The sequence below is a fragment of the Plectropomus leopardus genome, chromosome 10 (genome assembly GCF_026936395.1).
Source record: "Plectropomus leopardus strain MGB_pleo_1.0 chromosome 10, ASM2693639v1, whole genome shotgun sequence".
Classification (NCBI taxonomy): Eukaryota; Metazoa; Chordata; class Actinopteri; order Perciformes; family Serranidae; genus Plectropomus; species Plectropomus leopardus.
Window position 1 is genome coordinate 7,644,793 of NC_142185.1, and position 16,500 is coordinate 7,661,292.

At 37.7% G+C, this 16,500-nt stretch overlaps 2 protein-coding genes across 4 annotated transcripts; both read right to left on the reverse strand.

Annotated features, from left to right (window-relative positions):
- Window positions 1-2,360: 2,360 nt before the first annotated feature.
- LOC121949289 (uncharacterized) lies at window positions 2,361-8,979 on the reverse strand. 3 transcript variants are annotated; one of them, XM_088082969.1, is made up of 6 exons: window positions 8,718-8,979; window positions 7,040-7,142; window positions 6,548-6,676; window positions 3,956-4,080; window positions 3,827-3,858; window positions 2,361-3,684 (listed from the first exon to the last, which is right to left on the reverse strand). In XM_088082969.1, the coding sequence occupies exons 2-5, from the start codon at window positions 7,137-7,139 to the stop codon at window positions 3,850-3,852; spliced, it is 363 nt and encodes a 120-aa protein (XP_087939095.1). In that variant the 5' UTR covers window positions 7,140-7,142; window positions 8,718-8,979; the 3' UTR covers window positions 2,361-3,684; window positions 3,827-3,849. The 3 variants fall into 3 exon arrangements, with proteins under 3 accessions (XP_087939095.1, XP_087939094.1, XP_087939096.1); XM_088082968.1 differs by having other exon boundaries at window positions 3,956-4,083; window positions 8,718-8,909; XM_088082970.1 differs by having other exon boundaries at window positions 3,956-4,083; window positions 7,082-7,142; window positions 8,718-8,905.
- Window positions 8,980-11,139: 2,160 nt separating this feature from the next.
- Window positions 11,140-16,162, reverse strand: LOC121948634 (uncharacterized). The gene is made up of 6 exons (XM_042494033.2): window positions 15,995-16,162; window positions 13,817-14,087; window positions 13,563-13,691; window positions 13,109-13,239; window positions 12,977-13,021; window positions 11,140-12,131 (listed from the first exon to the last, which is right to left on the reverse strand). The coding sequence occupies exons 2-6, from the start codon at window positions 14,082-14,084 to the stop codon at window positions 11,820-11,822; spliced, it is 885 nt and encodes a 294-aa protein (XP_042349967.2). The 5' UTR covers window positions 14,085-14,087; window positions 15,995-16,162; the 3' UTR covers window positions 11,140-11,819.
- Window positions 16,163-16,500: the final 338 nt, after the last annotated feature.

Below are 16,500 nucleotides of genomic sequence, written 5' to 3' on the forward strand. Positions count from 1 at the left end.
AGTGGAGTCTGGATCTGGGATCAATTACAGGTTAAGCTAACATATTTCCTTATTAGTTATTCTATGAAATACATTAATGACATCAATTTCTCCTGACATGCGATACTTAAGCACTGGAGAGAGTCACAAAATGATAGGATGGTGCATAGCTTTTAGAGCTGATTACAGGATCATATCAAATTAATCAGCTGTAATAGTGTACATCAACCCTTCAATCTATGTGTGCGCTCTTTGTTAGATGCTCAGTTAAAACCTATGCGTGCTGTTTTATTTATGTTTTTCTCCCCATAATTGGGTAAACATTTTTGAAACTTTCATAACATTTACTTAAATGGTTATTACATTGCATGTTACATAGCATCATACATTTTAAATATACTGTATTGAATATATTTCAGATTTCACTAGAATGACAAAGCCTCATAATTAAAAACAAAACTTGTACAGTTGTGACCTCTGGTGGCGTGGTGGATTACATGCAGCCACTTTATTCATATAGCATCCAGTCAGAGTTGATTAACATTCACAAATGTCTCCCATTGACAGATGAAAAATGAGGCTATTGACCAAGCTGCTAAATTAGAACCCTATCACTTTTATTTTTCTATAACTGCAATTTAAAAAAAAAACAACAATACCGTTCCAATTACTGGTTACAAACTTTCAAAGGAAAACACTAGTGATAGTCAAATGAAGTCTCATGAACCATTTTCTTTGTTCTCTGAGCCAGCTAGATGGCGCTCTTGGTTCAAAGAGAAATGCTCAGGGAATTTGAAAGTATGTGCTTTCAACTCCTTGCTGAACAGAGAGTGCTATTGAGTGGGCTCAGAAAATACAGAAACTGGTTCATGAGGCTTCATTCAAAAACACCACCAAATGTGATCCTTTCCTAGTGTAGCTAAAAAAAGCAGGAGGATAGATTTTAAAATGTTAATCTGAAAAACTGGCATTTTATTAAAAAAAGTACACAGATGAGAAAAAAACAAATCAGGCATGTATCCTGAGGGGATCCTCACAGCTAATTTAGACTGCATACATTTTCGTCAGTTGCATTGCAATTAATAGGTTAGACATTGCTTCAACAATAGTTAAGCACCATTTTCTTTTTTAATTTCTTTGAGCTGTGCATAGGTCCTGAAAACATCAGGTTCTTTGAGAACTTTGAGAAAAGAAAGTAGGATTCTTGACCTTTCACAGTCATTTAATTGATTTGGTTAGTAGCAGTTTTTCTGGCTGTGAGACATAATGTAAACCCATACAACCCATGTAACCCCATACACATATGTATCAGGAGCTAAGACATGTCAAATGCTCTGTAAAATATCAAACCAAAGCCCAGTTGACACTTTGTTTAGCTTACAAACTTGAGGGAGGAGACAACAGCTATCCTGGCTCAGTCTAAAGATAACAAACTCCACATTCCAGTGCCTCTAAATACCACTCACTGTAACATATTTCCCTTCAAAAAGAAAGCTTAAACATGCAAGTGGAAGTACACTGTTACAGTGGGATACTGTATTTCAATCAGGAGAGCTGTCATTAAGAGTTTACAGTTACATTTATTACATGGTGCAGAATAAATTGTTAAGACGCTTTGGTGATGAGACCCAAATGTTATGCTGTCATAATTAACGGAAGTTTTGATGCCATGGTTAGAATGGTTGTCATCTGTCACCACCTGGCCCTGTGACAGGAGACTTATGGTTATGCCAACAAAAAGAGCGATAATTAAACACAAAATAATCAAAGAAAGTGAAACAAATAGGCAGGAGGCATCTGTAAAGTAGTGGAGAGTGGATGACTGAGAATGTGCTGCATGGGAGCTTTGTAGTTAAAACAAGACAACAGGACCAAAAAGGCCAAAATGCAAGTTTAATTGGGCTTTTCTAAATCAGGTTGGTGGTGAAGACATGAATAGAGCTGGCTGGATGATGGGAGATGCAGCAGGACTCCTGATGAGCTCAGTGGAAGGAACAATAGATGTGACAAAGGCTGGAGGTAAATAGAGTAGAGTATCAACTGGTTTGCATTGGAATGACAATTGACAGAACTGGCATGACAGAAGCAAAGGAGGTGTGACAACAGCATCATAGAATGGGTATTAGGATTATTTTAGGATTCATGACCACCTGCCCATCAGCTGGATTATCACAAAAATATGAGGCTGAAAGCAATGCAGTGGTGCACCTGTGTTAAACAATAATAAATGTCTTTACTGGTGTATTTAATCACTTAGATACTGAGTGACAATAACCAAAATAATGCAAGTAGCAGTATTCTCACAATGCAAGAAATCAATTAAGTTAATTTAGAAACCATTGATGCAAAGTTGGTCAATGTCCAAGAACAGAAGCTATGAATGTCTTTCAATAGACCACAACAGTCTACTTGTTTTTATTTAGTAGTGATGATAAACAATTACAAATGTTTTTTTAAACAGTGATTTTTTAAAGCAAAGCTAAACTGCCATTGAGATTAATCAAAGCAATCAAAAACAGAAAAGAAAACTAAGTTCTACTTTAAAGAGGAGGAACTGTGTCAAAAAAACATAGAGATCTGAAAGTGAATGAAAGATTACAACAAGAGTATCCAAAAAGAAACTTGGATATACTGCATGCTTTGCTTTTGCATGCCTCTGCTAAACACCAGTTGCAGCTAACATCCATGTTTGCATCTAATCATATGTAGCCATGACAGTAGACAATTCTTCAAATATGGATGCTGCTGCAAAGAAGCTACAAATTCTAAAACGTGGATGCTTCACACGTCTTCTACCAGGCAGCGTAGAAGACCTATACAATCACTGCAGTTTCATGATGGACAGTGTCACCAATGTCCTCCTTCCCTTGTTAACGTTAAGTAATGGCCAAAAAAGTGTTTTTGAAGAACATTGTGATATCACACAGAAGCTTATTTTTGACATTTTGGATTTAAAATATCATCACTTCGTTATTAATTTCTAATTGACATTTGTGTGAAAGTTTGTCATAATGTGACTATAAATTCATGGGTTATGGCCAAGAACATGTTTTATGAAGTCACAGTGACCTTTGTTCACCAAATTCTAATTAGTTCATTTTTGAGTCTAAGTGGAATGTTTTTGTATGTTTTTTTCTTCCAAATTTATGGAAACTCCCTTTAATGCCTTCTGAAACATCCAGTCCACAAGAGTGACACAGATCAAGGTCACAGTGACATTAAGCCACTAAATTTCAGTTGGTTCATCACTGATTCCAGGAGGATATTTGTCCCAGTGTATTCTTGACGAAATCACATTTACAAAACAGGTGAATGGACGGACAACTCAAAAACATAATGCCACGACTATCGTCAGTTCTCTCTTGCACTTTTTTCTACATCTTATATTAGCCTAAAGGGGTTGATTCAACGATTTGTGGCTTAAACACTTTCATATATCTTAGAAACTCACACAAGTCACCAAATACACAGCAGCACAGGCAGAACATGTACGTACATGGCTATACAACTGACTAATGATCTATCAAGTAAATTCACTGAAGTATGAAAGAAATGGAAAGTGAAGACAGTTCCTGTTGATCAGAGACAAGAATTTTGTGATGGCTGGTATAAGTAGAGAACAAGTGATGCAGGATACACGCTGGGCCTTGGGGATCCCCCTTCCACCACAATTGGGTTAGTCCAACTCTTCAGCAAAACTCTGAACTGCAGAGGCATAAAAAAGGCATCCCTAAGTTTCATGCACACTGGGTAATTATAAAAACTCCTAATTTACTGACCTAGAAATGTACATTTTAGAGTGTAAGGGTTTCTACCACAACTGTGTGTGTGTGTGTATATACTGTACCTGAGCGGATGCCAGTGTCTTGTCTACTGTCCCTGAGGGGAAAGCAATGTTAGAATTTGTTAAAATTTCCAGGCAGAATATATAAAGTAAACATGTAGCAGAAGTTGGTAAAATGTGAACTGCACTTACTTGTGCTGGTTTCACAATCGTTGAAAAATCTACATCACCATCAAAAGTGCTGTTAGTTATTTGGTCAACACAGATTGCACCGCCACCACGTGCATCAAAATCTGCTCCAGAATTCTGTCCAGCATCTCCTGAAAAAGGGAAAAAAGCTTAACACTTTGATGCTTGATACTATTAAAACCTATGTTTAAAGGTAGCGTGTGTACTGCCTGGCAACATGCTTCAGTAAAATAGGGGGCACCAGTAGACCTCCTCACACCCTCCTCCCCCCTGTTGAAGATTGTGTATAGTGAGATGCAATAAACCTTGCAATGTCCTTTAAACCTTCCAATCTTGTCTCATCTCATAACAGTAATTCCAAGTGATTGCAATATAGTGAACCAAAAGATATTTAATAATTCAGTCTTCTACTGAATCCATACCATAGACTGAATGCTATGACAATGGCAGCACATGTAGATGCAGCAAACAGTAGCTCAGCAAACCTTACTATTTTTTTGTTATTGTTTTGTTTTGTCTATTTTTTTAAAACCATGGCCCCTTCTGCTGAAGCACAACGATTCTTTGATAGAGTGGCACTTATCAACATCCGGAGAAGTTGTGTTGGGTTTAGATTAAATGCAGCAGATCGCGTGAGGATCTTCACCGGTGGCATGTGCCAAACGGCGAGTCAGACCAGAGGGGAGAAACAAAACCGCAGGCACTAAATGAAGAGTGCGAGGAGAGCCGGTATCAGGGTGAGGCTGGCCCGACTTGGACCGAGAGCTGCTTCTCTTCCAAGCCTTCTTCTGTCTAATGTCTGCTCGCGGGAGAAAAAAGTGGATGAGATGCGATTAAGGCTCATTCAGCAATGTTTTTTCAACACCATGGCTCTTTCGGCAGAAGCAAGACTTTTCTATGATAGAGTGGCACTTATCAGCATTGGGAAAAGTTGTGTTGGGCTTGGACTGAATGCAGCGGATCGCAAAAGGGTCCCCACCGACGGCATACGCCAACAAGCCAGTCGGACTGGAGGGGAGAATTTAAACTGAAAGTGCCGGACAAAGAGAGGGAGAAGAGTCGGTATCACAGTAAGGCTGGCCTGACTTGGTGTGGGAGCTGTTCCTCTACCAAGCCTTCCTCTGTCTGGTGTCTGATTGCAGGAGAGTGAAGTGCATGAGATGTGCTTTTGGCTTACTTAGCTAGGGGAGATCTAGGACTGCTCTGCACACATCTTCACAGAGACATGGTTAACACCTGACATCAAGCTGTTGCACTGGATGGACTGACCTTTTGGGTTCCATTTAGACACAAGACTGATGCAAGTTTAAAAAAAATGCACTGAACAATTGAACAATGCCATTAGCAGCAACATCACCAAGAAACTGGATGGAATATTCATAGTTGCTGCTGATTTTAATCAACTCAACCTTCAACTCCAAAGATGTAGCACTATCAAGGATAACTATAATTTTGTTTTTTAAACTTTGTTTAATAGTTCAGTCACAGACTGTAATGATGCCTAATAGACCAGTCCATTTTAAATCAGAACTAGTCAAATATGACTAGTATGACTCAAATATGTTGTGTAAACATAAGGACTGTGCTGCGCACTTCTCAATATGCGTAACTTTATGCTTTTTAAGAATTTAAACTGATTGGTTTAAAAAATATACCCCTTGTACAGTTGTTGTGATCGTTGAAATTAGCTATAGAGACCAAAATAATTTTTGCACCAGGCTATAAACATGATTATTTTTGCTGTTAGTTGGGCATTTTAACCTCGGGCCCTACGGGAATTGACTCTGTTTTGGAGCTAACCTCAAGTAGCCATTAGAGGAACTGCAGTTTTTGGCACTTTAGCATTAGCTAAAGTTTTTAGGCTTGGAGGTTGCTGTTTAGTACATACAGTCTAAATGTACAGTCATCAGTTATTGTTTTTTTTGTTTGTTTGTTTGTTTTTTAAAGGCCAACCACTATGTGGAAGAGGGGTAAAAATCTGGTTGTATTAAGAAAAACACTCACTTCTCTACTTTGTCCTCTAATATTGTACTGAGTGCAGACAAAACATCACAGCTGTACAAGTAATACAAAACAGCATGTTAATTTGATTAACATGTTAATTTCAGCAGATATCGCTGCATCACAACACATAGACTTATTTGATATAACGTCAAAATATTTGCTACTTTACATTCTGTTGATTTTTCTTGTTTAAAACTAAAATTCTGGCCATGTTTACAAATTGCAACTTTTAAAAAAAAAAAAAAAGAAAGAAAGGCCCCAACCAAAATGAAGCTGTAAATGAGCTTAACTGAAGCACTGCAGCATAGTTTACAACTTTTATCATTTGTTATGTGTCTAATTTGATGCATGTTTTAGGATGTTACGTTTTGTGATATGTTTTGTTTTTGTCTTGTTTAATTCTAAGATAGAAAAGCCCAACCAGGGACAGGGGTTGCAAAATAGCCTTGGCTAGAAGCCCTATATGCAACACATCAGTAAGTTTTTCTCAAACTTCTTACTATGTTCACTGCATTGTCCTTGTCTAATACACCAGTAAATAAATAAATTAAATTCAGGGAATAAGAATAAATAAGAATTATGAATGCTTACCACATGAAGGATTTCCTGGAGCACTCACTGTTTCAGTCCTGGCGGTGAAGTTTTTTGCTTTAACATTGTCAATCTTTCTGTTGGTAACAACACCGCCACTATCAACATTTGTTCTTGGTGTTGCTGACCCTGTAAAACATAACAACTTGTCAAATTTGTGTTGCACCGTTTCTTAGAAGATTTCACAACAATTTATAGAAAAATTAAGGTGAAACTTCTGCTTTGATTTAAGCCAAATGCATTTTGAGTCTCACTAATTGCATGTAGAATGCAGACAAGGGCTGTCTATTATTTTACAGGCTGTTTTTTAACTTCAGGGTTAGGGTTGAAAAGCAGTTTCTGCCTCAGAATGTCCTTTTTTGTACCCTTTTGAATAATTATTTTAAAAGGATCTTACTGATCTTGTCTAATGTGTGCTGCTTTGCTATTGTACCCTTAGAAAGTCAATCATACATAAAATATCCATACACTTAACAACGTAATCAGAGTCACCTGAAATCCATGTATAGATAGCCTGGATGTAATTAGAGTCACCTGGAATCCAGTTATAGATAGCCCGAATTCCATCCAGAATTGGCCTCAACCAGTCCATGATCTGCAATGACAAAATATTACGAGGGATAGTTTGGATTTTTTTTTTATATAGGGTATCAAGTAAACAAGATGTGTTTAGTTGGTTGTGGTCACCATTTCCGGAATGTCTACTTTTTGTGTTTTCCTATCCAGTAATTTTACAGGCTTTAGACTTTTGCATCGTGTTGTGTAATTATATAAAAGATAATCATTTTCCACTCTGGGTAAATGATTTGAAGTCAGTTATTTTGCAGAAAACAAACAAATCCCCATCACAACATATCTGTCAAACTGCCTTTCTGTAAAAGAGATAGCTCAGATTTTTTGAAGTGGGGTTTTATGGGTTACTTATCCATAAATAAAATATATTATATATAGTACATATCAGTCAGCTGGAGAACCAGGCCAGAGTCGGACATTGAAGATAAGCAGAGTCCCTGCTAGCATTTTTTTATTCTAAAAATGTTCTTAGAATATTTGAATACAACCACTGAACGTCTTGATAACATTTTCAGCAGCAAGTTTTCTTTATATTCCCAGAATGTTCTTCTTAAAGTTCGGGTAAACATTCTCTATAAATATCAAAAAATGTTATTTATTTACTTTTTTGTCGTTATTATATCACATTACATAACATTTTCATAAAAAAGAAAACATTCTGTAATCTCAGTCCTCAATAACATTTTCTGAATGTTGCTTTTAAAATGTTGTTCCTTTGTTCTCATGTAACAATGTGGGAACCTCTCAGCATCACCAAAACATCCTCAGAGTGTTGCAGTTAAAACGTCATGTCTTAGAAATCATTTAAATTTATAAGACCATTATTTGAAATAATAAACATCCTTAAAACATTCTTTGACCAGTAAGTATTTTAGCCACCTGAAAAAAGTCCCACCTAAAAAGGGGGACTTTACCCTTGATGTCTGTCAAACTGCCTTTGTGTTAGAGCAATAGTTGAGAATGTTTCAAGTGGAGTTGTATAAGGTACTTAGCCATAGACAGTATATTACGTAACAGTAAATGTCAGTTGGCACGCCCCGAGTTTAAACTGGGTTTGATAATTAATTTCAAATCATTCATCCTGAAACAAAAGTGATTATGTTTTATGTAATTACAGAATAAAATGTAAAAGTCTGAGGCCTCTGGCATCTGTGAAGTTACTAGACAGGAAGAAGTAGACATTCTAGGGATGACAACCATCAACTGAACACATCCTGTTTACTTGTCAGTAACATTCTTTAAATCTGCTGCACGCAAAGCTCAAAGAACTGAACACAGGACCGTCTGAAAACATCACAAAATACTGTTGTATTCCCTGCCAGGACTTTGTACTATTAGGTGGAAAAATCATGCTGAACACAATGTGCAAATAAAAAAGAAATCCACACTTTGAACTTTGAACTTTGAAATAACTTAAATTAAATGCATCTTTAAATGACTGCAATGTTTTTAAAAAGTATTCTTAATAGAAAAAAAATGTAAAGATTTCTGTATGCATCTTCTGTTAGAAGACTTACATGGCTGCGTGCCAAAAACTAGGTCAACATGTAGAGAGTCTATTACATTAATGACAGAACAAACAAGGCACAAAACCTACCTTGATGTGGTGTGACTGACCGTACAGTAATCGAACAAAAACTGCCGGAATAAAAATGAGTCTGAAGACAAACTTTTTGAAACGTTTCCAGCCGATGATCGAGCGAAACAAAAAGCTTGCTGCTCTCTACGTCTTCTCACCCAACTCAGCTCAAGCTAAGAGGAAGGCAGAGGTAAAGAATGAGGAAGTAGACCTATAGATTCCACGTGGCAAGAACGAGTAAGCCAGTGCTGTGTCTAGCTCCTCCAGGGCCCTAGGTGAAGTGTTGGGGGATTTTCAAACCTCTAAAATGATGTGAGGGCATACATTTAATATTTAAAAGCATTAATCTGCTGAACTTTAAAAGGTATAAAGGCTAAATCTGTCTAGAACTCTTAGCATCTGTTAGCATCTGTTCTCTTAAATTTAAATCCTCACACCTCACACTGACCCCAGGAATTTTACAGAAAATGAAAATCAGTGGGAAACACTGTGGCTCCAAAACAAAAACTCTTTGAAACCTAAAGGATTTACAGAATCTGCATCATAACAGCTCCCAAATTTGAAAAAATAAAACATGCCACATTCCCTCTAACTTGTTTGTTTTAAATGTTGTAAAAATCAGACAGGAGATCTGCATACTGTATTAAAAGCTACCAGAAATGTTTATGGTGCAACATTTCAGTTTAATAGAAAATGACTGGCACCAACGTGTTGCTTACAAAGATAATCCAAACAACATGATCTCATAGTTACAGTCGACCCACCCACAACCAACTTCCTCCTTATCAGCCCTACCACAGTGACTGACTCATTTTTTATCAGGTATTCCAGATGGCAGTTTGAAATGTACCCAGTGTGCACGCTATTCATTTACTCATCCAGACTCTAGTAAAAATACAAAAGCTATCAGTTTATATATATATATATATATATATATATATATATATATATATATATATATATATATATATACACACACACACAAAAACAGTAATTTGGTCTCACTGATTTTTGGCTCTACTGCTGCCTTGATGAGTTTGTTTGTATTATTGAGTGCTATATATAAATGTTACATGGTGGAATTGGGCTGTCTGATTGAAAGGTAAAGTAGTAAAAAAATACTCTAAATATTGCATACACATAATCTGTTGTACTTTTGTTTTAGGTGGGACTTTCTTTGGGGACTAAAATACATTATGCTGATGTGCACCATCCACAGAGGTAGACTGTATATCTTCCATTTTGGCACCCCTGCTGTTTTGCCTAATACAGACATCTGCTGTAGGTAATACACTAACTATGCGGTAGTTCATAGTAGTACCTCATACAACCCTACTCAAAAAAATCTGAACTACCACCTTAAAGTCTTTTTGGGCAAGTTTATCCATCTTCTGTTTTATTTTATTTTTTGCTTGACATGTTCTTTTTTTCTTCACAGTAGTTTTTATAGTATGTGTCTTTTGAATTATCTGTGACATAAATTTGATGCAGGTTCTGATGTATTAAGCATGGTATTTTATTGTATTGTTTTAGTAGTTTCTGGCTCATGGAATTTTGTTCTCCATGTGGCCCAACCTGACTGTTTCAACCCAAGAGTGGACTGACTCTAAATCAAGCTAATCACAACCACCTGGGAGAGGAATGTGTTTGTGCCTGTATATATTGCTTGCTCTGCTTTGTGCTGGTGATTTGACAATGCCTGAAACAAGACCTCTGTTAGCTGACATGTTACACAATTTAAATTGCTAGGTGCTTTAACAGTGTTTAGATCTCCTGTCTGATTCTTGCCTAGTTTGATTGTTTGACCCAGCACATAGATGTTTTTTTTGGATTATGCATACCCTACACCCTACTTGTTTAAAATGTTGCAGAGAAACACAAACACACACACAATATCAATGCAAGCATTACGACTGATAAATACAACCTATCCCTATGTAAACAGTAAATTTGGCCATGCCATAAAATAAACATTATAAAGAGAGTATAGCTGTATAGCTCCGAATATTTGACTGCAACAGACACATTTTACCCCAAGAGGGTATTCATCAGGCAAAATGTCTGATTTACTGGTGGCAGACATGCCCAGGCTTGTCCATGAGTCCTTGAAGTCCAGTTTGAACCAGATACCAGTAGAATCAGGCAGGTATGACTCTATCAAGAGGAGGAGGAGACTCCTAATTCTGGAACTGACTTGAGTTTGTTGGTGTTGCTGTCTGAGGGAACAAAGTAAAGTTCAAAGTATTTATCAGTTGAGATTAATTTGATCCAGTCTCAAGAGCGTCAGACACAACACCTTCATGTGGGAGGATGGTGTTTGCTTCCTGTATGAATGTAAAGCCAAACCATTACGATTTTTTCTAAAGCTAACCACATGCTTTTGTTGCCTAAACCTACTCGTGTGATTGTTGCACAAAAAGAAATAAACGTAAACACGAGGTGTTTTACCAAAGTTGTGTGTTTATTTAAAAATACAACCTGTATGCATGTTATCAACAGAGACTATACACTTCTTGTGAAAACATAAGTGTATTTTGAAAAGGCACAATTCATGTAGGTGTAAATTGACAAGGTGTCCCAGAACAACAACAAACACACCCAGGATGGTCTGGTGTGCTCTGCAAGCACAACATGCCTGCTCTTGCCTGACAAGGACTCAACCCACAAACCTGCTTTTTTTATCTTTAAAAAAATATATATATATATTAGCACCATTCTTTTAATACGGGTACATTGCTGGTATAAACCAGCTTTTTTAAAAATATCCCATCAAGAGAGACTCTTACTCCAGCTGAGACAAAGCACAAAGAACTGACCATCCTGTGTATGTGACTGTTATAGAACAACCTTTGGCCCCCTCCCTTTACATTTCCTGTGGAAACTACCTCGCTTTCAGACTCAGAGTGGAGAAGGCTCACTATGCGTAAAATAGAAATCAGAAGTACAATTTATAAGGATAAATACAAAAAAGGATGTTGATATAAAAGTACAACCACACATGAATACACCAGTTTATAATTATGTTAATGGCAAACAAGTAAAACTTCACATATCTTCACAACCAAATTTTCCAAAAGTTGGCCTACAGTTGTCTTTTTCAGCCGCATTTCAAATAATGGCTTATACACTGGTTCCACTATTGCTTAGCACCATTTTTTGAGTAATTTCTCTGAGCTGTGGATAAGTTGTGACAATATCAGGCTCATTGAGAACATCAAGAAAAAGAGAGCAGGAATTTTGACCGTTCATAATCACTTGATCAATCAGATTAGTCACAGTTTGTTCTGGCTGTGAGATATGCTTCAGATTCTGATACTGTCTGTCCGTGACGATGTGTTTGGCATGCACATGCTGCAGAATGAAGGAGTGATCCGCCCTCAGGCAGTCAATGAGTTCCACCTTGTGCTCAGTGACCGTTTCCACAGCAGGGCCCTGTAAAAGACAGCAGGTGGTGTTTATAGTCCTTAATGATTGTGTCAGCCTGAGTGTAAACATCATTCTTTGCCCTGTCGCTGGCTGTATGTAGTCCCCTCTCATGCTTTGTATAGGATAAACTTTAGGGCTTCCCCCTGAGAGTCAGAAATTCAAATCATCAGTCCAATACCCCTCAGTCAATTTAGATTTATACAAGTTGAGCTGCTGTCTTTTTTTTTGTTCTTTGTTTTGCTATTCAGTGTGCTGTGCAGTGAATTGCTGGGGACGTTTTGTTCCCATGGCTTTACCGCAGAGTGACTGCTCTTGACTCTCATGCTACTCTTTGCGTGCAGTGGCACAGAGGAAAAGAGACTGCACTGTATCGCCTGGAACACACTGCATGCATGAGCAGCACGTGATGTTAACCTCGGCGAACTACAGCGTGTTTCACGCTCGCAGTGTTTACAATGGCAGCATTGTGGCTGCGCAGCTTTTACAGGGTTGCCTGTGCAGTAGGGATATCCATGGTTGGGGAGTTCCCGCCTAAACGCTGGTTTGACTAATCCCAAGCAGTCTCATTGAATGTGAGCTCACGGATTGGGTGTCACAGCTGCCAAAAATGGCAGAAAATCCCCTTTTTGTAGAATTGAATTGCTCCTTAAAACAGAACATTTAAAAGCAATCACTTGAGCAAACATAATGGTAATGAGAACTATCTTCATCTGTCTAATCCAACTGATCAGCTTGACTCTACTGTCGTTGCATAAAAAGGGCATCCTTGAGTTTGTTCCACACTTTGTGTGTGTGTGTGTGTGTGTGTGTGTGCGTTTGTGCGTGCGTTTGTGTGTGTGTATGCAATGTACCTGAGAGTATGGCGGTGTCTCATCTAACTTCCCTGGGAGAATTTGCTGAAATTTACAGACAGAATATATAAGCTGAATAAATATGTAAACTGATCACCAGTAAGCAGTTAGTAAAATATTACCTGCACATACTTGTGATGGTTTCACATTTATTGATAGATTTATGTCACCATCGACCTCGACATTGGTCATTTTGCCAGCGCAGATCACACTTCCATCACATGCAGTGAAATCTGCTTGGGGGACCTGTCCAGCAGCATTTCCTGAAAGACGTAATAATGCACCTAATTAAAATGTTGCCCTCTTGTATTAAAACATGTTTAAAGGGAAAAAATGGTTGTAAATGAGCTATGCTGAAGCACAGTAATGCATTTTACAACTATCGTTTTATAATTTGCACAGACAGATCATCTTTTTTTATTTCTTGATTTATTTTTGAGAAAGGGGCTGGTAAAATAAGATTATCTTCTCCCTGCCCCTTTTCACTCATGGAAAATACCAGAGGAAATAACTTAAAATAAATTTTAAACTGTCTGTTTCATTGAGTGAAATAAAAGTGAGAGATATGAGAAATATTAATGCTTACCAGTCAGACGACTTCCTGCACCAGTAATTGTTTCAATCTTTGCGTTGAGGGATTTTCCTTTGACATTTGTTAGTTCTCTGACATCAACAACACTGCCACTATTGGCAAACACTGTTGGTTTGGATGATCCTGTAAATATTAACAACAGACATCCTTTAGAAACTTTATAATAAAATGTAAAAAAGTGAACCTTGAACCTCTAACTTTATGAAATCCAAAAGCTCTCAGTATATCCAGTGCAGGCAGATCTTTACCTTCAGTGTTGGAGTTGAAAAACTGCTGCAGTTGTTGGTAGCGTGCCTGATGTTGCAGCAGAATGTCCAAGAAGCGCTGAGGGGCGCCTCCTTCCTTTTGCATTATTATTTTCACAAGTGCTTTCATTTTATCTAGTGGACTGCCTTGATTCTGTACCCCGAAATATTCATTCATAGATAAAATATCCCCACACTGCCTCAGGATGTAATCAGGGTCACTTGAAAGCCACAAAGGGAGTTTGTCCTTCTGTGACACCAGCTTGTCCATGATCTGCAATGAGACAGAAAATATTTCACAAGGCTCTTAACAGATGGAGTTGACAGAGATATGGCAGGCCTAAAGGGTAACGTCATCTTTTTTCAACCCTGGATATTATTTTCCCATGTTTCTGTGTCTAAGTGACTGATGTGAACAACATTTTTTGAAATTAGTCCAGTCTTCAGAGAGAGGACTGCGGCCAGGATGGGGCAATTGTTCACCATTACCTTGTGTCCATTAATAGTGGTAACTTTTGCCATAGATAGGCTTGAATCATTGGTCTCTTAACCTTCCGCTCTACTTGGTCTGTTTATTATTGGAACCCTTTTTTTCCTCTGCATAAAAATCCCTGCTAACACCCGCTAACATCTGGCTTTTTAATGTAATAGGAAAAGTTACAATCTGCATTCACACATGCATCATATTAATCTGCAGTAGTTACAGGAATTTATCAGCTCCAGCTCTGATCAGCAGTGATGGCAAAACAACACCCAATTGAACCTGCTTATTTTAGCCCCTCAACCGGCAAGATGAAATTAAATGCCACAGACAAAAATACCGTCAGTGTCTGCCCAAGGTGTGCTCAAACTTAGAGCCAAATTAGTCTGCACCGAGTTCGAAATAGAAACTGAACAATTAAGAGATATATACAGTATATACATAAAGACACAACTACCACAAAGTTTTCACTGGCCTCCATGCTGCTGCTTACCTGTCCATGACAATGAACGTAAAACACCAAATATATTTAAAAAAAAAAAAAAAACAAAAACATATACAGAAAAGCCTACTCTTCTGCTGCAGAGTTCTGTACAAACTCTGATCTAATGACAATGGTAACGGAGTCTATTACCTATTTTAAGCTGGTTTACCCATGTTTAAAAAATCTACATACATGAACCAATTTTGTTTGAAAAGCACTTACTATTGTGTCCAAGTCACTCAAGGAGAAGAATCAGAAAACTCAGGAGACATTACCTGTTGCAGGAGGACAACACTGGAAACACAAAACGTTGTTGGTGTTGTTTTCTTTTTTTCGAATAATTTATATAAAACCAAACTAAGTTCTTCAAGACACAAGTAAAGAGACACTTCAGACACTTCTAATGACAATGTGAGCATGTCTGTGGCAAAAATAACCACTTTAAATGGATGCACAGTGGCGGTGTACAATTGCCCCATCTCGTTACACTACTGGCATTGTATGGTTGCTGGCTGCACTCCTCTCTTTTATTGGCAGGTGAATTAGAATTTAAAAACTGTTGTTCACATCTGTCACTTTGACACAAAAGCAAGGGAAAACAGAGTCCGGGTTAAAAATAATGCATCCGTTTTCCTTTAATGGGGATTTGCTGGATTTCTCCTGCAAAGTAATTCACCCAGAATCAAACATGAACATGTTAAATGTAATGGCACAGTACAATGAACAAGTATTAAGTCTTATTTTGTTAAGTTACTGGACAGGAATACACAAAAGGTAGAAACAAAGTAACACGAGGACGACCAACATCATTTAACACATCCTGTTTACTTGTTTATATTCTCTGCACCCAAAGCTGGAAAACTGATCTCGTGGGAGACCTTCAATGTGTACTAGGACAAAAAAATGTTCATTCTCCTTTTAAATTCATCCGTGTTTTGTGCGTTTTCTCCGCGTAAAGCCGGATTTCCGCCGCTTGCATGTGCGTTGCGTTACAGCTCCACAGTGCTCCGTCATCCGAACAGTCCAAATACGACGCGATTATCCACTAGTTGCATAAAAACCTCAACTCCTCGACCTGTAAGTGACTAAACGTTTACCATATACAGTATAACATGAAAAAATGCATGCATGATTGACTGTAGGCAGCTACTGTACTAAACCGAAAGTAAACCCTCTCCACATCTGGAAAGTCTGTTTTTGAGCGCACAATGCTTACCTTTATTTGGTTCTATGTATTGTCCTGTTGTTGAACAAATTCTGCGGGAGTAAATTCGACTCTTAAAGGAAATATTAGAGTTTCCGAGTTATGATCAACAGAGAGCCAAAGTCACTCCGTCAGGGTAACGTACAGTGGGCTGTGTACTTCCTTTTTCTCTCACAGAGTCTGCGCATTACATATTACAGGCAAACATACAGCACAGTTTATGATGGCGAAAGCCTGCTCTGAAGGGCCCCACTATTGCAATACTATGGTGTGAATGTGAAGGCTTACTCTCATTGTGCCAAATCTACATGTTATCTTATGTAGCCTATCAAGCTGTAACAATGCTGTAAAAATACTTTGTTTCAAGTAAAAGTACTGCATTGAAAATATTAATTAATTAAAGTTTAAATGAATTAAAACTTAAATTAAAGTTTGGGCAACATTCTCTATAAACATCAAAAAATGTTTTTTGTTGTAAAATTGTTTCACAATTCAATTGTTTTGTTTTCATCACATTA